The following is a 26,559-nucleotide window of genomic DNA, read 5'->3' on the forward strand; positions in this document are numbered from 1 at the left end:
AAAGTGAACATTGGCCAAACCGAACGGTGTATTAATGACCGATTAAGGGAACACGCTCAAAAATTAACAAAAAGAGATGACAAGTATGCGCACCTGGTTGCCCATGTCATCTCGTGTGGTTGTGACGCAGGATTTTTGTAGACGAAGATTCTAGACAGAAGCGCATGTGAAGTGTTATATGCCTTTTTCATTGAAAAAAATAAAGATCACTCTGTAAGCGCCCCTTCAATATCGTTGTTACCAAACGAATTTCAGTTTATCGCTCTGAGGCTATGACATTGATTAACTGTGCGTTTTGATAATGTATGCTGTGGGCCTTCTATGTTGTGTGTGCGCACAATGTGTCCTGTATATATTGAAGCCTTCGAGCTATGAGTAAATCAGTTGGAAGTGAGCGCTGTGTGTGTTTGATGCATGGGTGTGTGGGTGTGTGAGTGATCGTGTCATGTTTTTGCGCTCGAATTAACTTTTAGAATTGTTTAAACAGCTTCCTGTCAGTCAAGAACTTTAATATATGGTCCTGAGGAGTTTAAGCCACCAGGGTGCCCACGTGGGACATCCTAGCAGCCGCTACCGTAGGCGACGCCCGAGTCGGGGCGGGAACGTGGTGGCGTTCCGCCAGTTCTTGGGCCCTCTGGACTGCCTTAAGTTGGTTTCGGAGATTGGGGCTCCTGAGTGCCTCCTCCCAGTCGGACTCACTGGTGAGAGGTCCCTGAGGTAACGCGGGACATTGCCAGAGCATGTGCGCGAGCACTACCTCTCTTGGTTCCCTGCCCACATGGGCAAAGACGTTCACCCACAACAACCCAACCTCAACAGCTTCCTGTAAATTTTCTTTTGTTGTTACCACAACAATGCCATCCAGGATGGTGACAGGCGGATAGCCACTGCGTTTCATAGCCTGCATTATGATCACCTATCTCGAAATCGGTCTGAGACTTCCCACGTCTGCTACCCAAGTAATAGCTGTGCTGGTGTTTAGCTTTTAACTAGGCCGGGCGAGTTGTTTGGAGTAGTAATATTGATGAACAATTGCGTTACTAAACGACAAAAACGAAAATGTGTGTGCTTCAATGTCCACTACATTTTCATCCTTTGATTAGCAACAAACTATTTCAGCAAAAAGAACTACGTCATGGGCTACAAGGTACATGGCGTAAATGGTAATTACAACGTTACCTTTACTCGGTTAAAATTCAACAAACGTTTTTCGGGCTTATAATTATGGCTGCTAAAGTAGTGAATCCCAAAACTGCAGTAGCAATATGAGGGAAACACTCGTTTTTCTGCAATACAATGAGCTAAGTAATCCATCAGGATAAACGACAGAGCATTCCGTAGGGTATACCGTACAATACAGGTTCGGTTTGAAAGCAAAATTTATACCTCTGTTATACGTTAAAAGTCATCCCCTTAAAATGTATTCACAAAATTTAGCTTTTTCTTTGACATGCTGTCTTGTCTACACTATGACTATATATATATATATATATATATATATATATATATATATATATATATATATATATATATATATATATATATATATATATATATATATATATATATATATATATATATATATATATATATATATATATATATATATATATATGAGATATAACAGACAGTAATGCCAAGGAATGTACAGGGGAAGTTATTAGAACCAATGGAATGTAAATAAGAAGAAGAAAGAAAAGTGGATGAAAAAATTACCAGCTGTGAGCAGGAATCAAACCCACGACCTTCGAATCGAACGCGTTATTCGAAGGTCGTGGGTTTGATTCCTGCTCACAGCTGGTAATTTTTTCATCCACTTTTCTTTCTTCTTTCTTCTTATTTACATTCCATTGGTTCTAATAACTTCCCCTGTACATTCCTTGGCATTACTGTCTGTTATATCTCATTACTATTGTGTTAAACCACGGAAATACGAGCCCTTAGGTATGCACTTCTCTCCCTTATATATATATATATATATATATATATATATATATATATATATATATATATATATATATATATATATATATATATATATATGTATTGTCTTGACCAGGAAAGACGCTGGCGCTTCGGCGCGCGGATAGCTAGAGCAGGGAGGAAAAAGACGAAGTACAGAATAAGAACAGCTGGCCCAGTATCGACCATTTTCTTATCACATGTCACCGTTTCAAAAAATAAAAAAACTGCTTCGAAATTTTATTCAGAAAACTAGAAATATAAGTTAATACTCCCAATATTTTGTCTTTTGGGGCCACTTCATTGGGACACAGCGACAGGAACATCTGCGGGGCTCTCTGCGAATTCATATATAACACAAGAAAATTACCTTGCTGAGTCAGCGATCTGCTCTCGAATTTTACTAGCCACACTACCACTTAATATTTAGCTGATACACTGCAATGATTCAACTTTCAGAAGAATTTCATATAACGATTACACCTCAGATATTCAACAAATTCTATTATTTCTCTCCCCCCCCCTTTTTTTCTTTTTTTACATTGCGCCAAAATAATTTCACAGTCAAAACACACTGATCATATTCCCCTAGTCTAGAAAACCCAAAGGTATTGACTTGCATTAACCACCGGCTTCTTGGCCGATCCTCCTTAGTGGGTCAGAGCCACAAAAGAAAGGAACAAGCAAGCAAGAATCGGGTGTTGCCTCTTTTCTCTCCGTTGCAGTGGCGCAGTCGACGAAGAAGAAGGCTTACGTCATCCAGGACAGCTGCGATAAGCACCGCTTGAGGACGGCGTCAAGGCCTCCTTGGCAGCTGTTCACCTGCCGCCACTGCCACCACCGTTCGGGGACGGCGTCAGGCCTCCTCGGTGGCTGCAGTACCCGTTACCGGTACCATTTCACAAGGGACGCCAACCACGCGTCCTTGGCTATGGATTCTGCTGTCAGCACAAGCCGACAAGTGAACCCTCTGCGGGAAGCCACCGGTACGTGTCTTCGTGGTTCGTCGGCAGTGCAGGCTTCTCCATCGAGGAACGCCGTTCACGCTTCCTTGGCAATAGGGTCCCACCCACCGCTTCAGTTACCCTTCAAACCACCAGTGGACGGCGTCCAGGCCTCTTCTGGGGTTGTAGGACATGACCTTATTGACACCCTGTCACCATTTCGCGGCAGGGATCCGCACCGGCTCCTGTCCTTTGGGAATGCCGCTCACGCTTCCCATGGCCTACATTCCCGTTGCCGCACTCTTTGAACATACGAGCTGCCAGGGAACGCCGTCCAGGCTTCTCTGCTCGTCAACCTCACCATCATGAGTGCTTCAACCGCTACTCATTCGAAGACCATGATCACCAACGCTTCGGACTTCACACACGACAGCGCCGCGAACCTGCGGCGTACCATCGCGCTACTCCGCGTCAAGACTGACGAACTGACAGCGTCAATCTTCGAGCGAGCTCCTACAATGTTGCCAGGATTGCGTGTCACTAACGCCGTGTTGGACTTAGCTGCCTCGCACGACTTTGAGGCAAGCCCATTGGAGCAACGCAGGCAGCTTTGGGGCACCCTCTTGCCGCTCTCAGAGCAGCTCTACGGCGTTGCCTCAGTGATATCCGCATTGTCACGTGCCGCCCCACCATCGCCGTCCACCTACGAACTGCCGGATTTCGACGTGGTCTGGAACGACGCCGACAGCTGGGTGGCAACCGTCAACGCGCTAGCAATGCGCGAGGCCTGGACGGAATTTCAGAAATGGACCGTGGCTGTAGACCATCTTTGGGAAGGTGCAGTGACGTGGCACCGGTATGAAGGCTGGAAGCAGCAGTCATGGGTGGAGTGGAGCTGCAAGCTCATAGCTGCTTTCTGTCGTAATCCTTACCACCTCTCCAACACCACCCCGTCCAACCTGGCCGGTATCGAGGAGAGAGCTCCAGAGGCTTTCCACCTCGAGGCTGCACCTGTGCGCTGCAGCTTACCACACGAGAAGTTCCCGAACCAAGTTCACTGCGGCCAGAGGCCGCTACTCGAAGCAAGTTCACTGCGGCCAGAGGCCGCTATCGAAGTCGGACCTCTTAAAGGGCGTTGCTCCAGCGAAACAGTCGCAGAGAATCATCTCGACTGTGCTGCATCGCCTTTCACCGACGCAACACCATTCGCACACCGGGCTGAAGTATAGCAACACCTCGCAGGTTCCTCGGAGCCCTCCAGCCGCGCGGCAGAAAGCTTCTCCGCCTGTCCTAAGAATGACGTCAGACGCAGGTGCGACACACCACTGCTGCCCTCAGTACCCGCGCCGGTACACGACGCCATCATGTCAAAGGAAGAGGCTGATACTAGTCCTCATACAGCTCAGTTAAAGAAGCCAATATCACCTTTACTGAGGCAAGTGGAGACACCAGCATCGCCTATGCTTGAACCGCCTACGGTGATGGCGCCGGTAGAGCCCAAGGTAACCACTGCTGGTGTCGTTGACCAAGATCATAAGGAGAAAGTTGGCGCTCAAGATGCAGACAGCAACCAGTCTCGACCTCCCGATAGACTTGTGGAAGACTCTGGCACCCAGTTTCTGCGTGGCCAAGGCCGACCTCCGAGATGCAGCCACTATATCGACCACCAGATCTACCTTTGGCATATACCGGGACCAAATCGCGGCCGAGAGCGTCGGCCGCAACGGGGCAGGCAGTGCCGGCCACCTGAGTCCACAACACTTTTTCAAAAGACATCGTGGCTGCAAAAGAGCAACCAGCTCGAGGCAGCCAGTGCCGTCCACCAGAAACTTTGCCTATATATATATATATATATATATATATATATATATATATATATATATATATATATATATATATATTATATATATGTATATATATATATATATATATATATATATATATATATATATACATATATATATATATATATATATATATATATATATATATATATATATATATATATATATATATATATATATATATATATATATGGGAAAGAAGCGTATACTTAAGGGCTTAAGGGTTCGTTTTTCCGTGTTTGACACAATAATTATGAGATCTAACAGACATTAATGCCAAGTAGAGTATAGGGGAAGTTATTAGGTCCAATCCTAATGCAAATGTCAAGAAAGAATAGTGAGTGATAATAACTTGCCGTGGGCAGAAGCTTAACTTGCGTTATTGGAAGGTCACAGGTTCGGTTCATGCACATGGCAAGTTATTTTTTCACACACTTTTCTTTCTTCACTCTGACATTACAATGGGCGTAATACCTTCCCCTATACTTTCCTTGGCATTATTGTCTGTTATATCTCATTAATATTGTGTTAAAACTTCGAAAAACAAGCCCTTAAGTGTACACTGCTTTCCTTTATTTATTAACGAGGGTCTCGTACCGGTCCCCCACCGTGGTGATCCCGTGGCTAAGCCTGCTGACCCGAAGGTCATGAGATTGAATCGCGGCGGCGGTGGCTGCATTTTCGATGGAGGCAGGAATGTTGTAGGCCCGTGAGCTCAGATTTAGGTGCATGTTAAAGAACCCCAGTTGGTCAAAATTTCCAGAGCCCTCCAAGACGGTGTCTCTCAGAATCATATAGTGGTTTTGAGACGTTAAACCCCACATATCATCATCATCATCTGCATCCTCATCATCAGTATTATCATCAACATCATCATCATCATAATCATCATTAGGGTCTCGTACTAGCAGACTTGGTGTCTTGAAGTTGTATACGAGCGACTATTGGTCAGCTGCCAGCTCGTTATAAGTTCACGTGCTACGTGACGCCAAAAAGCTCATAAAGAGTGTGCCACACTCGCCGCCATGGTTACTAGTGGCGCTGACTGACACTCCTACGTTTAAATTCACGTATATACCCAATAAAGTGGCTTGGCGGATAACCGCCGTGGTAGCTCAGTGGCAGAGCATCGAGCTCGTTATTCGAAGGTCGCAGGTTCGGTTTCTGCCTACGGCAAGTAATCTTTTCACCCACTTTTCTTTCTTCACATTCACAATACAATCAGCCTAATAACTTCCCCTATACTTTCCATGGCATTATTGTCTGTTAGATCCCAATAATATTGTGCTCAACCCGAAAAAACGAGCCCTTAAGTGTACACTTTTTTTCCATATATATATATACATATATATATATATACATATATATAAATATATATATATATACATATATATATATATATATATATATATATATATATATATATATATATATATATATATATATATATATATATATATATATATATATATATATATATATATACATGTTTTCTATGTCCACACAGGAATTGCACCTCTGGAGGGTATTTGCAGCAACTACAGTGTAGCAGTGGTGAAAGACGTTGTTGGAAGGTACACCGGTAAGCACTCATTGGTCCACGAAATGGGGCATTTGTAAGTGTATTCAGTATTTTCTCTGTGTGAACTCAATCTGAGGAGCTATGTTACTTATGCAAGCGTTTGTATCATCATTGTAACACGCTCCGGCGGCTGCATTTTCGATGGAGGCGGAAATGTTGTAGGCCCGTGTGCTCAGATGTGAGTGCATGTTAAAGAACCCCAGGTGGTCGAAATTTGCGGAGCCCTCAACTACAGCGTCTCTCATGATCATATTGTGGTTTTGGGACGTTAAACCCCACATGTCAATCAATCAATCAATCAATCAATTATTGTACCACGTTAGGGTCTTCTTTCCGACCTATGCTTTTTCAGAGGTGAAGCAACTTACGACCAATCATCGTTGAGAACCAATGGAACGAAATGCCACAAAAATGTAAAAACTTGTGACATTCAACCTGCCATCAATCAAAGAATATGACAGAAACAAAAAAGTTTACAAAAACAAAGTACAAGGCTGATAACCAGAACAAAATAAAAGATCATGACTCCTGATTCAATGCGCACTGCTTTTCTCTATCATCGGCATTCAAATTGTGGATGTAGAGGAATATTATCTCTCCGGTTCACATATCTCATATGTGGCATCTTCGAGAGAGCGCACAGGTGCGCACCAATATGCACCGGTGTGTCTTTGCGTATTAAATAAATCGCATCGGTGCGCAGGAACCGAAGATGGATGGATGAATTGATATGGCTGTACCCTTTAGATCGGGCAGTGGCTAGCGCCACCAAGCCGTAATACTTAATGAACAAAAACTAGATTTATTTTTTGTTTAAAAAGTGAGTTTGAGGATTCGTACTTTGGAGTGAAGGGTTTAATTTTCACTCGTGCCTTGACTTTAGCCACCAATCACATAACCTCCTTCTAGTTAAGTCTACCCGCTTAAAGTCTATTTTGCCCTCCCGGTCCCTAAACCCCAGTGCTTTGAAAAACTCTGCGCCATCATCCTGAACTATAGGGTGAAGCCCTTTACAGAACATTATCAAGTGTTCCGCAGGGTCTTCTTCCTCTCCACATGCACTGCATACCGTGTCTACCCCTTCGTATTTGGCCCGATATGTCTTTGTTCGCAATACTCCCGTCCTGGCCCCAGGCAGTAGAGAACCACCCCGAGTATTATCATGGATCCTTTCCTTGGCGATTTCCTGCTTAAAAGTTCGATAGATCTCTAGTGCGGACTTCTTAATCATGTCCATTCTCCACATAACGGTCTCAGCTTCCTTCACCTTCTTCTTAACCGATAATTCTTTTTGGTTTGGCCCCCTGCTGTTTTCCAAGTATTTACCAGTCAATTTTCTGGTTCACTTCCTCCATTTTGTATCGACATTCTTCTTGTACAAGTAGCTGAATGCCTTCCTAGCCCAACGCTCTTCCACCATTTCTCTCAATTGCTTCTCAAATTTTATCTTGCTGCTAGCTTCCCTGCCCTCAAATGATGTCCATTCCATACCACCTTGTACTCCCTGATTTGGTGTATTCCTGTGAGCTCCTAAAGCAAGCCTACCTATTCCACGTTGGTTAATTTCCAATCTTGTTTATACTTCTGATCTTATGCACAAGACCGCATTGCCTAACGTCAGACCAGGAGCCATGACACCTTTCCATATTCCTCTCGCAACATCATACCTATTGTAATTCCACAGTGCCCTATTTTTCATCACTGCTGCATTCCTGTTACCTTTAGTCGTAACGTATATTTCGTGTTCCCTCAGGTACTCAGTCGCATTGCTTATCCATACGCCCAGATATTTGTATTTATCTGTTATCTCTAGCGTGACCTCCTGTATTCTAAGCTCACTACCTTCGTTGTCATTGAAAATCATGACTGCTGATTTTCCTTACTGAATCTAAAATCTAACCTATCTCCCTCATTACCGCAAAAGTCCGTCAATCTCTGCAAATCTTTCTTGTTGTCGGCCATTAGCACTATATCATCTACGTACATCAATGCTAGTAGTGCCTGTTGGATGAGTTTTCCTTGTTTGACGAAAGAGAGGTTGAAGCCCAGTCCACTTCCCTCTATTTTGGCCTCTAATCCATGTAGGTACATCAAGAATAATAAGGGTGACAGGGAAAAGCCCTGCCTAAGCCCCTATTTTACCTCTGAAGGCTTGGATACCTCTTTTTCCCACTTTATAACTACCTTCTTACCTTTATAAATATCCTTTAAAAGATTAGTGAGTCCATCTTCCACGCCTAGCGTGTCCAGTATTCCCTATAATTTCTCTTGTACCACGCTATCGTACGCTCTCCTGATATCGAAAAATGCTAGCCACAGGGGCCTGTGTTCCTTTTCTGCTATTTCGATGCACTGCGTCAGTGAGACCAGATTGTCTTCTAACCACCTGCGTTTCCGAAACCCATTCTGCAGTTCCCCCAGCCATCCCTCATCCTCTATTCATGCCTGCAGTCTTTGCTTTATAATCTGCATCGCCAGCCTCTAGACCACTGATGTCACTGTGATAAGACGGTAGTTGTTCATGTAAGCTATGTCCCCCTTTCAATTATAGATCATGCTCATCCTGCTAAGTTTCCATTCGTCGGGAACGTCACCATCGATCATTATTTTCCTCACTGCCTCTCTCAAAGCCTGCTTAGACTTCGGACCTAATGTCTTAATCAGCATAATTGGAATGGCATCTGGGCCTGATGATGTACTACTAGGAACCCTTTTCTCAGCCTTTTCCCACTTTCGTTGTGAAAATGGAGCCATTGCACCACTTCAATCGTCCTTGTCTATTGTGGTGCATAAACTACTGCTTTGTTGAAATTTTTCTGTCACCCTTGTTTTTATATATTCAATAGCTTTGTCCCCTTCTAGCCTAGCACCTTGGGCTGCAGTTATAAAACTCTGCTCTAGGCTCGTCTCAATTCTTAGGGAGTTTAGATGGTTCCAAAAGTTCGCAGCTGCATTTCTTTCTTTCTTATGTACTTCTGCCAGCCACTGAGCTCCCTTTCTTCTAATCTTTTCATTGATCAGAAGGGATGCATCCCTTCTACAGCTTAGAAAGGTTTCCCATTTACTTTCAACATCATCTGTCGGTTCACCCTGCTGCTTAGCATGTCTGTGCTCTCTAGAGGCTTCCTGACGTTTTGCTATGGCTCTCTTAACTTCCTCATCCCACCAACTTTTCGGTTTGTGTCTTCTTTTCCGGGGTGACTTGTCACGCGTCTTAGCAAGCTCTAGCTTAAAGAGTCTAATTAGATTCGTGTATGTCCACACTGTCTTATTATCCTCCGTGATTACTTTCTCAATTTGTTTAGTGACTATTTCAATTTGCCTTTCTGGATAAAAATTTTCCTGTAGTTGCTCATCTTGTCTTCTTCCCACTTTCACTGCTCTTCCAAAACTTAGCTTAATACGTTTGTGATCACTACCCAGACCTCTGGAGCCACCTTCATCTATGTGCATTCCCCTGAGCTTATCATACATCCTATGTGACATCAGTTCATTATCTATCGTCGACTGCAGCCTTCCTACCTCCCATGCTATTTGCCCGTCACACTTCTCGGTACTGTTGCAAATGCATAAATCAAGCCTTTCACACATATCCATGATCATTTTGCCGGTCGGGTCGGTATACCCATCTATATCTTCTATGTGCGCATTCATGTCTCCTAGTATAATTATCTCGCACTCTCTTCCTAACTCCTGAATGTCCTTTGATATACACTCTACCATTGTCTGGTTTTCCTCTCTGGCCTTTGATCCCGTCCACAAGTACACGAAACCAAGGAGTGTCATTTGACCTGCCACTTTTCCTTTTAGTCATAAATGTTCCTTGCACTCCTGCTTGACCCTTTGCCAGTCTGTACTTTTATGAATGAATGCCCCAATACCACCCCCCTTTCTGCTGCTATTCTGTTCTATTACAATATTCCCACGCGTAGTCTGGATTCTTAGGAGGTTGTTCCATCCATGTCCGTGAGATGTGTTTCTACAAAACCGTATACCATCGGCCTCTCTTCCCTTAGCTGTTCTTCTATCTCTTCCCACTTCAGCCTGTTCCTACCACCCTGCATGTTAATATACCCTATGTCTGAATTGGCTCGGCGCTCGTGGCTACGTCTATTTTTGCCCCGGACTCTACCTATCTTAGATATTGGTGCCACTTTGGAATCGTATCTGTCCATACCAGCTGTCGAAGAGTCTCTCTGGTTTTTTTCCTCGTTACTAGCTATCCTGCACCCCGAAGGGCTCGCTTTCCTTCCAAAAAAGCTACTGCGCGTCCTGCAAGTCACCAACCCACCTCATGACCTAGCCGCCCATCGAAGTGAATTCTGTCTCGTTAAAAACCACCCCACCTATGCACCTCTCTGTTTATTTCCCCACTTCAAAGCCTTTCTCTCGACTCAGCTGCCATATCTCTTGGTTTGCGTTGATAACCGCTCTTTGCAGGTTGCTATCACGCACCGGTACCTCCGGTATCGTGCATATCATTACCTGTATCTTAGGAGAAGTGGCGCGCGTGTCATCGACGCCTATCGCCAGTGTGGTTGCTAGTACTGCTGTATCTTCATTTAAGACATCGTTTAAACCGCCTGAAATTATCACGAGGTTTCGTCTATCAGCTGTAGTTTTCAGTTTTGCGCTCGCTTGCCTCATGACTGCTTCAAGCTTGCGTCCTGGGAACGCCCCTACTGCAACCCTCTTGTCACCTCTTACCCTCTCTTTGATGGCTTCTGTGCATCGATTCAAATTCGAGTCCCGGCGATTATCACATGCTGTGACTTTTCAGCTGGAGCGTCCTGCCCCTGGGGGCTACTTGCACCTGTGACGCCGGCTGCTTTGTCCCCTCCCAGCCCCACCACTACCTCGATGAAGCTGGGCCTTGCGACAATTGAACCGGCTGAACCTGTTTTTTCCAAACTTGCTTGCTCTTCCTTCTCCACCGTTCTGGTTGCCGGTTCCCTACTGTTCTCTCCGTGGGCCGTTTCTTTGTTCAGCTTCGCTAGTGCTTCCTCGGCGGACTTCAGTCTTTCTCCCATTGCCCTCGTTTTCTCTTGCTCTGTCGCCAACGCAGTCTCGAGCTCGGCGATTCTCATCAGCAGTTCACTCGGGGCAACCATTATTTTCTCCATTTTTTCCTCGACCTCACATTGCCTACACTTCGCGTCAGCCTCTTCTCCATCCGCTTCTACGCTTGGGTCCACTTTCATACCCACTCCACATCCATAACACTTTACAGTCTTTTTAACCATGTCTTTCTGAAACCAATTGTCCCTATACTCGATAATTACTAAACTCGAGCCCTTCACTACGAAAAAAAAGAAATTCTAAGCTGTACTACAAAAATTTGCGTGTTCAATGTACGCGCACCTCCCCCACGGGTTGGCAAAAGAAAAAAAAAACAACAAAAAATTCAAACACACACACCCGCACTAATAAATACCTGGTAAATGGCCCCCGAAAAAGCCGTACCATAAAATATGTGCTACGAAGATTTCAACTGCTGCCTTATAATTATAAAGACAAGCTCAAAACATGGAAAAACAGTTATCTGCGCAGTCGATCCGGAGCGCTCAAAAAACACGTCCATCCACCGTAACAGCCCGAACTGAACCGTCTTCGGTAACCAAGGCGCACCCTGTCGGGGCACTTTTTTTTTTTTTTGCTCCAAGGTGCTCTGAAAAAATTGGCGATGCGACGCTGTGAAATCCCAGCTTTCGTTGCGCCCCTTTTATGGTTTTGGGGAAAATTCTAGACTGCTCCGTGGCACAATTCCCGAAGATGCTATTGTTTGCTTTACTAAACTTGCTCATTAACTAACTGCTGATGCATTATCGCTATGGCCGTTGAAATGCCACGCGATTTTATTTTTTTATATTCATTTTATCGGCATTAACCGAGGCAAACTCTAAACACCGCTCAGCGCAGGATCCACCGCAATGTTTGTAATAATTCTCGACTGTTTCAGGCTACTGCGATAAGATTCCGCGCGCTACACGAGTAGCCGCAGACAATGATTTACCCAAGGATTCAAACAAGGAACTTAGCCGCAGACAAGAATTACTACCAGGATGGCGACCCCTACCCGATAAGCCTAAAGCCATGACCGCGAAAACAACAGCAATGACTGCTGCAGTGTCCCTTGCAACGTTACAGTGAACAGCGGGACGATGCAGATAACATTTCACGCAGAGTGTTTTCCTCGGAAGCTACGCAAAGAAGGTTCTGTCCTAAGATGCATCATTAACAAACGAAGGCCTAGCAACTCATGCCTTTCGGATAAGAAACAGGGGCAACAGCTCAAAATGCGCTGCTCAGCGGAATTTCATTCATCAGTATTCCTGCGGCCCGGTTTTAATATTGATTGATTGATATGTGGAGTTTAACGTCCCAAAACCACCATATGATTATGAGAGACGCCGTACTGCAGGGCTCCGGAAATTTTGACCACCTGGGGTTCTTTAACGTGCACGCAAATCTGAGCACATGGGCCTAGAACATTTCCGCCTCCATCGGAAACCGGTTTTCATATTGAAGACGCAGTACCTACTACCAATCGTGTTATCATTGAGCAGATCACCAATTTGTCTATCGCGCAACAGTTAGCATGCCTGCTTCTGTATATAAAACAGTTTTATGAGAGCATATTGCAAAACACAGCGTATGTTGTGTCCCCACACCTTTCGTGCTTATAGGCCCCGCAATCTCGGCCAGGGAGTGCTGCGCCGGACTAGCTTCACCGCATTTCTAGCGAAAATTGGTCCTTCGTTAACCCGCTCCCGCCTTACGCCTGCGCTCTCTCAGCATGTTCACGTGCTCTGCACGCGCTGTCGTCTGGTAGCCCTGCACGTGCAGCTTCACCTATGACTTGCTCCGAAGGTTCAAGAAGATTTCAAAAATGTTTTATGTTATAAATCTCATCAGAACTGAGAGCGATTCATCGGCAACCTTTGCGCGTCCAAGCAATTAAGGCGTCAAACACGATGTCTTTGAGGAAGTGCTATTTGCGTGTCGATGGTGAACAGCCACTTTTATATGACGTTAATATTGAAGTGACGGGCATTTTCTGTGCCAGTCGTGTCTTCTCGGAGCTGTCGGCAAACCACCACCACGCTTTCGCGTAGATTTCTATATAGGGTTCCGATTTCGATTGCATGGACGGCAAGTTGGTCGTGCGGCTTTAAATTTATTAGGAGGTTACATTGAAGCGCGCAATTTTACGTCTGTCTATTTTTATCGCTGAGATATTTGCAATGCGCAGCGTTAAGTTTCATTACAGTTTCACGTCTGTGGATGTGTTCCTTGGATTTTAACAACATCGTACCGTACGTTCGATGCCACCTTGGCTTATTTTTATAGCTCCCTTGAAAGCATAACAATGCGCACAAAAATATTGTGCGCATTATCACGTAGCGTGTTCACTGATTCGAATATTTCTTTGGTTATTTCGACAGCTCGCTTGGTCTGCGTTATACAATACCCTCTAGGTTCGAAAATGTTCTTTGTTACGCCGAGATATGCTCCTGACAACCTCTCTAATTTCGTAAAGCCATTTAAATTTTTTTTGTCTTTGGTTCTTTATTTTTCAACTCATTTTTATAGCGGCAGCTGTATATAAGGCGCGGCTTTGGGGCATGCACGAATAAAATATTTTTCGAGCCAAAACCATATTATATTTAGGACGCACGCCATGATGTGAAACTATAGATTGATTCCGGCCACCTGAGCTTTTGTAACGTGCGCCTAATTTTATTTGAAGTGTAAGGCGTGATGACGACAACGGGTATAAAGCGCACACACACTCAGCGCTGCTTCTGATTTGATTGATATGTGGGGTTTAACGTCCCAAAACCACCATATGATAATGAGAGACGCCGTAGTGGAGGGCTCCAGAAATTCAGACCACCTTGGGTTCTTTAACGTGCTCCCAAATCTGAGCACATGGGCCTAAAACACTTCCGCTTCCATCGTAAATGCAGCCACCGGAGCCGGGACTCGATCCCGGGACCTGCAGGTCAGCAGCCGAGTACCTTAGCCACTAGACCATCGCAGCGGGGCACCGAGTGCCACTTCTGTTTACATTGAACGTCATACCAGCGCTCGCTTTAAATAGGCGAAACCAGCACGCCCTTTCTGCCGTTATTCCACCTAAGTCACGGTGATGCTACATTTCGGTTCCATATAAATGCAGCTGGCGTATGCGGGGATCGAACTCATGATTGTGATCCTAGCACCGCAACACCTCAGCCTGCTGACTTACCGGTAGGTGTTGCTTCCAAGAGCTGCACGTATTAACGCACAGCATGAACACGCAGCATATATGCTGTTTACACTGAGTGGGATCGAGAAGTCTACAGACATCAGCTGAATAAAACACTTGCAGGGCTTGCAAGCGCCGCCGCTGTCGCATTAAAAATCATTGTCTTGGAAAGCCAGTGCCCAATTTCAAATATTAAAGCGGTTGTCTACTTGTTTCGCGGCTTACAAACACACTTTCTTTTTATATTGAGTCCAGTCATTGCGTTCCTCCTAGTTCAATAATAGTTGGTAATAATTCACACGACAAAATGTTTTCAAAGTCAAGAGACCACAGCGTATCGGCGAACTACCGTAATCTACTGTTGACGCCTTTGCTCCTCGCACTGCTACCATTGGAAATGATAGAACTTCACGAGCAGTTTTCAGGTTTTCGTCGCGGTGGAACTTTTGTAGCACCTGACAACGTAGCAGTAGTGCATGCCTCCCTTTCAGGATCAGGAGGACTAAGCAGCAGTGCCTTTGCTGTGTGAAATGCGAGACAAAAGACCAAAGTAACACGTTTTACGTGCGGGCAATGGGAAAACCAAGCAAGCCGCAGCCCGTCCTAGAAACCGGTGCTTTGTCGGCTGCGAACGACGCGACTTTGCGCAAACTTAAGATTGTCTTCCATACACGTGGTGCTAAACGAGTACAATATAATGAACACACACACACACACACAAACACACACACACACACACACACACATATATATATATATATATATATATATATATATATATATATATATATATATATATATATATATATATATATATATATATATATGAATGTAGATGCGCTTTCACATAACAACTGTTTATTGTGCCGACGTTTCGACGGGAACCCCGTCTTTTTCAGAGCGTAATACTATTTACACATGTTCCGTGTCTTCTTATAGACTGTCGAGACAGGAGAGAAGGGGTCAAAAGAAAAGGAAAAAAAGGAAAAAAAAAGAAAGAAAAGAGAGAGAGAAAAGAGATATGTACTGGAGGGAACGGCTCCGAAGGGGCTGCGCTTGTCGCTAACACCATCGATGCATAACTTTGCCGAAGGGGAAATGAAACGGTGGAACGAAATTCTCGATCACGCCACACAGGAGCTAACTAAGGTCACCATCTAACACTGTAGAAAGACTCTAAACGCACTGACAGACGAGGAGCGGTATTTAAGAAATAACTTTTCTCTTTCGGAGTGGGAAGCTAAAGAACTCGACGTATTTGAGCACAAAAAAACGGAGGAAATTGAAAAACTTAAGAGGAAGAAATTTGCGCGGGACAACGTGTCACAAGCTATACCCACTTCTGCTTACAGAAAAAATACCAAACCATCTCACGTTCAAAAAAATTTGCCACCACACCCCAAAGAGCCAAACGTTATTAACCTTTCCGACAAAGAACTTAGCAAAGAAGAATTGAGTATACTATCACGCGGACTTACATGCTGCCCTGGCAACGGAAGGTATGATGAATTCACGCTCCTAAACGACCTAGACAACTTCGCACGAAATTTACCATTGGAGGAATATTTCTTTGATAAACCCGCAAAAGATAACGCACTTTTTCGTGGGGTAATCGGACGGCAATGGACCCCAGACGCCAACAGAGATCGACACCTGGATCTCTATATAGACGCGGTTCAAAAAGATATTATACATGCGTACAAGGTGCATAAACCAAGCATGAATAACATATCAAAAAGAGAAAAAGAGGAACTACTCACGTTGAGCAACTGCGAAGATCTCTTCATTAAACCGGCAGACAAAGAAGGCGCGATTGTTATTCTGAATAGATCGAACTACATTGAGGAAGGCAAGCGACAACTAAATAACAAACAATTCTACAAACACCTCGAATTCGACCCTACCACGGAGCACAAAAAGATCATTGTAACAACCCTAGAGGACCTCACACGTGAAGGCGCCATTGATTCAAAGCTTAAAAAGGCACTTATTACGGTACATTCGGCGCCTGGTCGTTTTGACATGCTGCCGAAGATTCATAAAGAGTATAACCCTCGCAGACCCATTATATCAGGCACGGAAACGTTAACAGAACCCATTTCCAGTTATATTGATTCTTTAATCAAAGACATACCACCCACACATGAGTCCTTCTTGCGTGACACAAACCACTTCCTTCGGGAAATAGCAGACGTGAAACATCCAGATGGTGCATTTCTCGTAACATTGGATGTTAGCTCCCTCTACACAAATATCCCACATGACGATGGTGTAAGGGTGCTTGTTGAATCGTATGGCACACACAACCCTGTCGCTTATCCAAGCAAAAAAGTAATTGAAATCTTCACAAGACTTGTACTCGATTTGAACAGCTTTGAATTTAACAACTAGTACTATCTTCAAATCAGCGGCACGTCAATGGGTACAAGAATGGCACCAAACTACGCTAACATATTCATGCACCACATAGAGTCCAATTTTCTTTCATCTTGTAATATCAAACCATTACTCTATAAACGGTACCTAGATGATATATTCATAATTTGGACACATTCGGAAAACGATCTCCTCAAATTCATACAGGAATTCAACCAGGTACACCCCAGCATTTATTTTACACACTCCTACTCTTACACTGAAATAAACTTTCCTGGTGTACTCATTCGAGTTGACGATGGTGCGTTGGTAACTAACGTATACAGAAAACCTACGGACAGGCAACAATACCTGCACTTCAAAAGCTGCCACCCGCGACATTGCAAGACCAGCATTCCCTATTCCCAAGCACACAGATTCCGACAAATCTGCTCCCGCACCGAGGACTTCCACAAAAACAGCACACATATGCGCGAAGTACTCCTTAATCAAGAATACCCACCAGCTATCATCGATGACGCCTTCAAAAAAGCTGTAAATCTGGACCGCCAGATTCTTCTCAACCACCAGAAAAACGCCGACCAACACCGCAACAAAAACTTGCTATTCACTTTCACGAGCAACCCACCGAACATAAACAAGGTCCTAAGAAAACACTTTAACATATTGGAACAGAGCATGCGACTATCCAAAATTTTCACTTCTCCTCCTTGTGTTGTATACAGACGGCCGAAAAATATAATGGATCATTTATAAATTCAAAGATAGTTGTGAAACCTCAAATTGGGTGTCACCCTTGCGGAAAAAGCAGATGCAAGGTATGCAAACACATGCAGACAACGACAGTGGCGAAAAGCACGCACTCGGATTTTAAGCACAGGATAAGAGGTGCACTAGACTGTGACTCAGACAACGTCATATACCTCCTGGAATGTGGGGTATGTAACAAGCAATACGTGGGCCAGACAGACATTCCGTTTCGAATTAGATTCAACAACCATCGGGCACATGTACGATCTCTGCCAGGCCTTCCACTTTCAAAACACTGCACATTAAAAGACCACAGCTTTGATGACATCAGGGTTAAACTACTAGAAAACGAATTTCGAACAATCAGAAAACGGGAACAACGGGAATCTTATTTTATCTTCAAATTTAACAGGATAAAATGCGGAATAACTGAACACCCAGGCACTCTGTCAGCGTTACGACCGCTAAAAGACGCAAACGTTTCTCTCTAATCAGTCCGGTTTCATTACGACAATAATATTACCCGCTAACAAAGCTTTTGGCCTATGCATCTGACAACATAGAAATGATTTGCCTCATCAAGCACAGCCGGAACGCACAGATAAGTGGTCCCGGATGTCGTGCGGTTTCCCCCCCTCCCTTTTTCTTTTGTTTTTTTTTCTTCTTCTTTAAGTTTTAACGCACATTCTGTTCCTTCACTGACAAGGAGCTGACAGCTAGGTGGTTTCGTTAACTTTTTCATACATGCGCGCATGTCTTCCCAGTGAGCCGCAACTGTGTGGTGACTGTCCCGGATGTCGTACAGTCTCCCCCCCCCCTGTTCTTCTTTTTTTTCTTTCTCTAATTTTAACGCACATTCTCTTCATTCACTGACAAGGAGCCATTGCATATAATGAATATCGATGGCGGTGCCTCAATCACCGGCTTTTTCATTCCTCCCGACGCCACCAGCACGCACTCGAAGCACTTAAGCCCTCCCCATTAACTTGTCCCTAAACTTCAAAGAGTAACCTCTTTCTCCCCTTCATCCCTTCCCCAGTGCAGGGTAGCAAACCGGATGTGCGTCTGGTTAACCTCCCTGCCTTTCCTTGCATCTTTATCTCTCTCTCTCTCTCAAAGAGGAACGAGCCGCCAGCGGACTACACGGAATGGTGAAATACAAGAACGGTGGCTCACTGCCCATTTGGGGAAGAGTGGGTGCGGGGGAGGTATTGTTGACAATGATGACATTGCTCATCTACCTCTGCCCTACTCTGTTGAGATGCTGCCCCTTTCTAATTACGCCGTGTCGGTCTTGCTTCTTCTCCTAGATTTTCTATATTTTATTTAATGTTTGTCCGGCTGTTTCGCTGTTTCTTCTTCTTCTTTTTTTCTCTCTCTCTCTTTTCTTTCTTTTTTCCCTTTTTTACTTTTCTTTTGATCCCTTCCCTCCTGTCTCGACAGGCTATAAGAAGACACGGAACATGTGTAAATAGTATTATGCCTTGAAGAGGACGGGGTTCCCGTCGAAACGTCGGCACAATAAACAGTTGTTATCTGAAAGCGCATCTACTTTCATATTTATAACCTTGCGGCAACCGAAGTTATTCTTCTGCATATAAGCCTTATATATATATATATATATATATATATATATATATATATATATATATATATATATATATATATATATATATATATATATATATATATATATATATATATATATATATATATATATATATAGATATATAAACATATATATATATATATATATATATATATATATATCACGAAGTAGAATTATAAGTAGTGCAGATATAATTAGTTTGATTATATATGTAACTTGAAAAGTACTCGTCTGATCATCAAAATATCAACGAGGCAGATGTGCACCAGTTGAAGTGACACCCATCTGTGCTACTTTCAACAGCGTAATATTTGTGGGCTCATTTTATGGCTGTGGATAAAGAAATCCTGCGAAATATGAAAAATAACAGGTGACTGCGCTCGCACTGGCGAAAGCAAGCGGCACCCTCAAATAATCTTACTTGAAGAAATCGCTTTGCCTCTTTGCTGTTCCCATAGAAATCTTTTTCCATCTTAGCGAGTATGCAGGCAATACCACATGGAAAAATATTTTAAGGCCTGCTCACTGCCGCCGTGACGGCACTCGTTTTGTCCAAGTGAGCGCTCGTACCGGAGGCTGTGAATTTATTGCTACCATCGTCTTCTGTTAAAATATAAAGCGTTCGTGGTGAATTTTACATGCCTAACATCTAGATTCTGCTCTTGCGTCAAAAGGGCGCCGGTTCAGGTAACATATTACGCTTGCAAGCGTTTACACATTTATCTGTGGGTCACTTCGTCGACGAAGAAGTCCAAGAAAATATACAATTATAGTATACCGGGCTTAGCGCGATAGCTGGATCTAAGCGCGCACGCGCAGATATACACAAGCAACCCGTATCGCTTACCGTACGTGCGCCATTTTTTATGTTTAACGTTACCGTGTTAGTGCTGTGCACGTAAACATGGTGGCGCTTTCGGACGCCCGCTTCGAAATGATTTTAGCGTAGTAGCTGAAAGATTCAGATTTATCGCAGCAAACTACAGCTTAAAATGGCTTCGCTTGCTTTCAGTTAGCTTCTATGACCGAGTAATAAAGATAAGCAAGCGTAATTTCCTAAATAGCTTCGCATTCCAAGCGTCCCTAGGCCTAACTAAAGTGTTGATTTGAACAAATCGGCAACTTAATTATTTACGCGTTTCATGCGTACTTCATATTTATTTAATTTTAATATTACTTCGCGTGGTGGCACGGGCAATCATTCTCGTTTGCTTTCCTTCTTTCTCACTGCGTGATAAATGCGGGGCCCTGTATAACAACTTCGGTTTTTTATTGGCAAAATTTCTTCATGTTGCAACTTAAGACAAGCATTTGGCGCGCTAAAGAACTTGCGTGTTTGGGAACCAAATAGGCAAAGTTGCAAATATAAAAAGTGCACTGTGACTTGCTTTAACTCATGTCTTGAAGGTGTCACGAACGCTGAATATAAGTTCCCAGAATAGGTTTCCTAGTTCAGTAGAAGCAAATTGAAAGGTAATACACTAAAGCTTCACCATCTAGACAATAGTTGGTATTAGTTTAGCTGGAATTGACTCGAAGTTCAGTGGGAGAGGACTCGCCGGCGATCTCGTAGGCGCGAATCTTTAGCGATGGTCTACGAAAAGCGTGGCCTACGAAAACTACTCAGAGATCAAATTTCACGCAAGTGCCAACAAATGAAGTCACGTATTTATCCATTATTGCGTCACACCTGCTTTCATTTTTGTTCCGCCTGAGGTGTTCTCTTCTCATAAAAATGGCACTAAGCCCAATGCGGAGCCACCATTTCCTGAACGTATGTGCATCTATAGAAGTTTTGCTACCAGTTACATTTAACTTGTATTTTTTCCAACACGCCATCCTTTCTTGCTTTGCTTCCAACATCTTCGTCGAGACGACAGCGCAGAATAAAAAACTGCAACGTGCGGCTTGTCCTTGTAACTTCGCTCGTACTGAACGGCTACTAAAAATCCTTGCGGACGTCAATCCGTGATGCCATAAGCTCTTTTACTTCATTTTTTCTAAGGCTACTTGAAACAGTGTTGCAGGGCCTCTTTAAAGAAACTGTGATGAATTAACGTTGCACATGCAAAAAACACAAACGGCTTGAAGCTGTCGATCTGATAGTTACGTTTTCTCAAGATGTGCTGCCAAGCACAACTGCAATTAATAGACACATGTCCCAAGAAAATTCACTATGAAGTGCTGGATCATCTATTCACAAAACAACCACTGCTGCATCCACTATCATTTTCATTTTTTCTACTTAAAAACAAAACTTTACCTCGCGACAACTTGAGTGTCACTCTGTTGAAAAAATTATGCAGTGCAATTTATTGCAACTTATCCAATTTCGCAGGTTCGGCGCAAATCATGATGGTGAAGGCAGCTCAGTAAACTGTTCTGCTGCGGATGGCTACATCATGAGTCCGAATTCCCATGGAAAGCACCATGAGGAGTTCTCAACTTGCAGTCTTACTGCAGTCTCGAAATATGTAAAGTGAGTAATCTCAAAGCCTATCTATAGCACAGTGAAAGCACCTGTGTTTGTTGAACGCTTATTGGGAGCCCCTCATAAAATATTTGTAAAGCACCGGCGTTACAAGGCAGTAACATACGTATTAACCACTACTACAAACTAACGGGGTATCATGCTTTTAAATATTACGACTTGAAAGCGAAAGCTTTATCCTTTCATTTTCTGAGCCGATGTGTCATTCCTTCCTCTTTAGCTTCTAGCGCTTTCGTCGAGACGGGTAAATAGGAAATGCAATTTCAGCATGCTACAAATCTTCGTAACTCAACTCGCACCAGATGCATTCTTAAAATTTTTTCGGCGTAGAATTCGTGAGGTAATAAGCTTTTCCAGCGAATTCATTTCATGGTTACTTGAAAAAGCATTTCAGGGCCGAACGCGGCATAAGATTGTTGGCGTCCCGCGTCAGCGGCGTAAGGAACCAGCTGCATGAAATATACTGCTTTCGGTAGTGTGCTCGCTTTCACTATCTGATAAGCACTTCATCAGATAGAAGTCTGCATGGGTTAATAAATGGTACAAAGGACAGCTAATGAGATTGGCCCGACATTCCCGACATAGGTGTGGTCCGGCTTAACTCTGGGTTGACTTTCCGGACCCAATGAAGTTCTTTCCACCGTAAAATGCTGCTTACACTGCCTGAAGCCGAAATGGAGTCATCTGCGTGACGCTAACAGGAATACTGGCAAGGGTATCATGTCGATCGAAGTTCTTAATTGAATGCGTGTAAGTTTTGTGATACATTACTGAAAGTTTTTTGGCGAAGTTTTTTTTTTCGTTCATTTTTAGCGACCATAACGGGACATCAACGCCCGCGCACACAGTTATACAGGCACGCGCACTCACACACGTAGGCACACAAGCACTCACAGACACGCACAGAAACAGGCACGCATGCTATCGCCCTCTGAATAGCTAGCGTGCCTTTGCTTTCGAGCAGCTATCAGTATTGCTATCACCTCAAATCTTGTGTCACGGAAAACGCTGTTTTTTTGTTCTGAACCAAAGATGCCAACCGTGACACCTCCGATACCAGAATTTCAGCAAAACGAGCTCTTTAAAGCTGTCGCGCCAAATGCGACCGCTCTCCAGGCCAACGTTTGCTGCTGTGGGAGCATCTGTGTGACAAAACACTATATCAGTTGTGTTAAAGAGGAGTCATGGCGTATTAATTTAGTGACAACCACATACATGTGTATATCGAGCGTTATAAAGAAGCGAGACTTCGCAGCAATAACTTTCTACACACCGATCGCAGTCGCTCCCAAGTGAGCACTTTCACCTACCCTTCATGAGCGCCATCTGTAGCATCAAATGGAAACAGTTCAGAGGGCGAACACAATCTGGAAGCGGCACCGGGCGCAGTGTGATAGCCTAACCTATTCACACCATGATTGGAGGGCAGAAAAATGCCGTGCTTATGCGTAAGGAGGAGGTGGTGATGAGTGCATGATCTGCTAGACAGTCGGTAAACGCTGGACAGAAGGCGATGTAGGCTACACACTCCGCGGAGGTAGTGATTAGAAGGGGTTAGTGGGCAAACCTAGTGAGCAGCTATAAACCACCTTAGCTAAAGAGTAGTCCTGTTTTTTGTCAAAGTTCATCGAAGTCCTTTTCACTTTTCACTAACCATGTAGTCTTTGTACTATATTGTCCCGTGTCATGAGTTGCTGAAGCCAGAGTCAGTGGCTCTAAAATGGAGCAATTTGTCCTCCTTGTGGCCGCAAAATGGAAATGCAACTTACAGTGACCCACACTGGCACCGCAGAATAACTAGCATCTGGGCAATTTGATGCCTTACTTTGCATCACATTTCGTAACTGGGGCAACGCTAGGTATATGAAAATGAGTAGAGGAAAGAGACAGACCGCCGCCAATGTCAGCAAATAGTGGCAATGATAACGGCGATCAGAGCTTCGACCATCTGCTAACTAATTCAAGGCAAGCCATGTCGGCGGCTCCGCCGCGGTGGTCTAGTGGCTAAGGTACTTGCTGCTGACCCGCAGATTGAGGAATCTAATCCCGGCTGCGGTGGCTGCATTCCCGACGAAGACGGAAATGTTGTAGGCCCGTGTGCCCAGACTTGGGTGCACGTTAAAGAACCCCAGGTGGTCAAAATTTTCGGAGCCCTCTACTACGGCGTCTCTCATAATAATACGGTGGTTTTGGGACGTTAAACACCACATATCAACCTGTCGACATTTATACATGTGGCATTCCACTATCGAGCATTATCACTGGTGACCACGTTTGTTCTAGAATCCACAGCGCGGTTTACGTTTGCGCGCTGAAAGCTATGAAGCGATATCAAAATAACCTCGAATAATATCAGACATTCTGACGTGACTTGCACAAGGCACTATCTACAGGTGCGATGGACTAGCATATTGAAACACAAAAAAAATGAGCACATGTGACAACAATATTCTGTGCATGATGACTATCAGTAGTGTTAATGTACGCACAACACAAAATATGTGTTATAGGTGTAAAATGCGCTGGCTCAATCTGTCTGCTCCGATTGGTTGCCATCGCTGGAAAGAGGTCAAAAGGTCTAACCAAGTTAGAAAGTTTAAGGTGGTGCTTTGTCCTTCAATTTAAAGTGTTGCTTTTCCCGAAAGTGGCTTCACGTCCAACCAAATTAAAAGTGTAGACAATTTCTGACTCGCGCTCGTATACCCTGTATAGTTTTCTCACGTGGCAACTCTAATACAATATTTCTCTTTTACTACTCTGACATTCATTCATAAAGTTAGATTCAACTTGCTGAAACAGCCATGGCACAGAATCGTGCATCATCACAAATTTTGCTTTTCTCGTTTAGCTGAAGGTCCTGCAGACATGCTTGTTTTTTCAACCTTGACATTTTGTTTCCATCTTGCCCCGTCGCGGTGGTCTAGTGTCTAAGGTACTCGGCTGCTCGGTCGCGGGATCAAATCCTGGTGGTTGTGGCGGGATTTGATCCTCTGTACGCTTGGCTCAACAGCCCCAATGTTCTGAAGCAACACTGCTTCATTTGAATAGTTAGCCTGAGAGTAAGCTGCCGATTAGAAATTCAAGCAGAACTTTGGCTTCGGTGAATTCGAGCATGGACGAAGATTTTGCAATGCAGGGGTAAAGTACAAATGCGTGAGCATGTAGGCAGCGTTGCGGGAGATTTTCTTCTTTCTGCTCTGAAATTAGTTCGAATATAACATTGCGTAGTATATTTATCACAAATATTTTATTTAATAATGAGTGTGTGTTTCTTCCTTGATCACAGCTCAGAGGCTGCAGAATGCTTGAGGGAAGCTGCATCGGACAGTGCTATCGGCGTCTACCCATTTAAACACCTCTCATATGATGACACACCAAAATATGACGATGATGAATCACCCGAGGAATAGGTAGGTCTCAGAAAATAATGATGCGGCATTGACATCATAATTAAAATTTTGAGAGTGGCAGCTTTAGGCCACAGTATATTCATTTTAAGTTTGTCTCAATTTTTTGATGACCAAAACCACGCGCAAGTCCCGTAAGGTTGTTCTCGAGTTTACCGAATAATTAGTTCATGATGTACTTGGTAGTAAAATTCCTCTACGTCTTTTCCTGTGTTTTGCAAATCTTGACACTTGAAGTATCATATATGCTTAATTAAAATGCAGATTACACTTTCCTATAGGTGCGGTTGTTTTTATAACTACGTGTAGCACCTGTAAGTAATAAAACTCCAGCAGAAATAATTATGAGCAATCAGCCAGGAATACTTATTTTAGCGCTTATCAATCTAAGTTTGGTACTAGACAGAAATAAGGAATGTCACTTAAGAGTGATTGTTTGGAAGGTGACATCTGTGCTAAGCATCACAAAAATATCACACTGAAACAGTGTTGCATGCAAAACTGGCTATTAACTTTGGAAGTCAATTTCATCATCAACCCAGCTAGAATAAATTGCCATGCTTAGTATAATAAATCACTTTTTTCACTATTTGAAATGGACACCTTGTCTTACTTGCAGAGCACCAGTTTTTCCAGGGGTGCATTACAGAAAAATACTTCGAGACCTTCTAACCATTTGTGAACCGGAAAGACCTGCGGAGCTGTTTTCTTTGTACTTCTTGGAACTGTATGGGGAGTATATTTGCACGCATTTTAGAAATAAAGAGACATACATCAAGACTTAAGAGCCACTTCATTTATTTTGGCACATAGCAATTTTTAACGATGGCTGCGCCAATCGCAGCGCGTGTTACACCAAGCATTTTTCTTTCCCTAGCACGCAGCGTCGTCCCCGATATAAGTTGAACAGGCATCTTTCGGCTCCATGGGTAAATACTAGTAACATAAACCTTTTATATATCTTCTTCTTTAGGGCTAGACTAACAGTCAGTGTTTCAAAATGTTTTATGAATGCGTTTCATCCCATTTTTATTCGTGTATTTATTCCGCTCTCATGTATCGCCTCCATGGTTAGTACCTGTCCTGAGTGGAAACGTTCCTTCACAACATTTAGTTTTTTGACCCTATGGCAAGCTTTCCCAGACTTATTTTGTTTTATGCATATTACTTTTCAGACTGATTCTTGTGCTTTCTGCATCCAGTTTAGTAATCAAAAGATGTAATTCGCCCACTGAGTTACTCATCTCTGCAATATCATCAGCGAATCACGGGTTACAGAGGTAGTCGCCAATAAATGTTATCTGTAACCCATCCATATCTAGGGTCTGGAAGCTGTAAACACG

At 43.6% G+C, this 26,559-nt stretch overlaps 1 protein-coding gene across 2 annotated transcripts in view; it reads left to right on the forward strand.

The window, feature by feature from the left end:
* LOC142803497 (venom metalloproteinase BumaMPs1-like) overlaps positions 1-25,996 on the forward strand; it is a 234,723-nt gene extending 208,727 nt beyond the window's left edge. For both annotated transcript variants that reach the window (XM_075888615.1, XM_075888617.1), the window contains exons 7-10: positions 6,258-6,366; positions 21,657-21,797; positions 25,096-25,219; positions 25,836-25,996. In XM_075888615.1, the coding sequence (XP_075744730.1) occupies positions 6,258-6,366; positions 21,657-21,797; positions 25,096-25,219 (374 nt within the window). In that variant the 3' untranslated portion in view covers positions 25,836-25,996. The remainder of the gene's footprint in view (positions 1-6,257; positions 6,367-21,656; positions 21,798-25,095; positions 25,220-25,835) is intronic.
* Positions 25,997-26,559: the final 563 nt, after the last annotated feature.

This window comes from Rhipicephalus microplus, chromosome 3, assembly GCF_043290135.1.
Source record: "Rhipicephalus microplus isolate Deutch F79 chromosome 3, USDA_Rmic, whole genome shotgun sequence".
Lineage (NCBI taxonomy): Eukaryota > Metazoa > Arthropoda > Arachnida > Ixodida > Ixodidae > Rhipicephalus > Rhipicephalus microplus.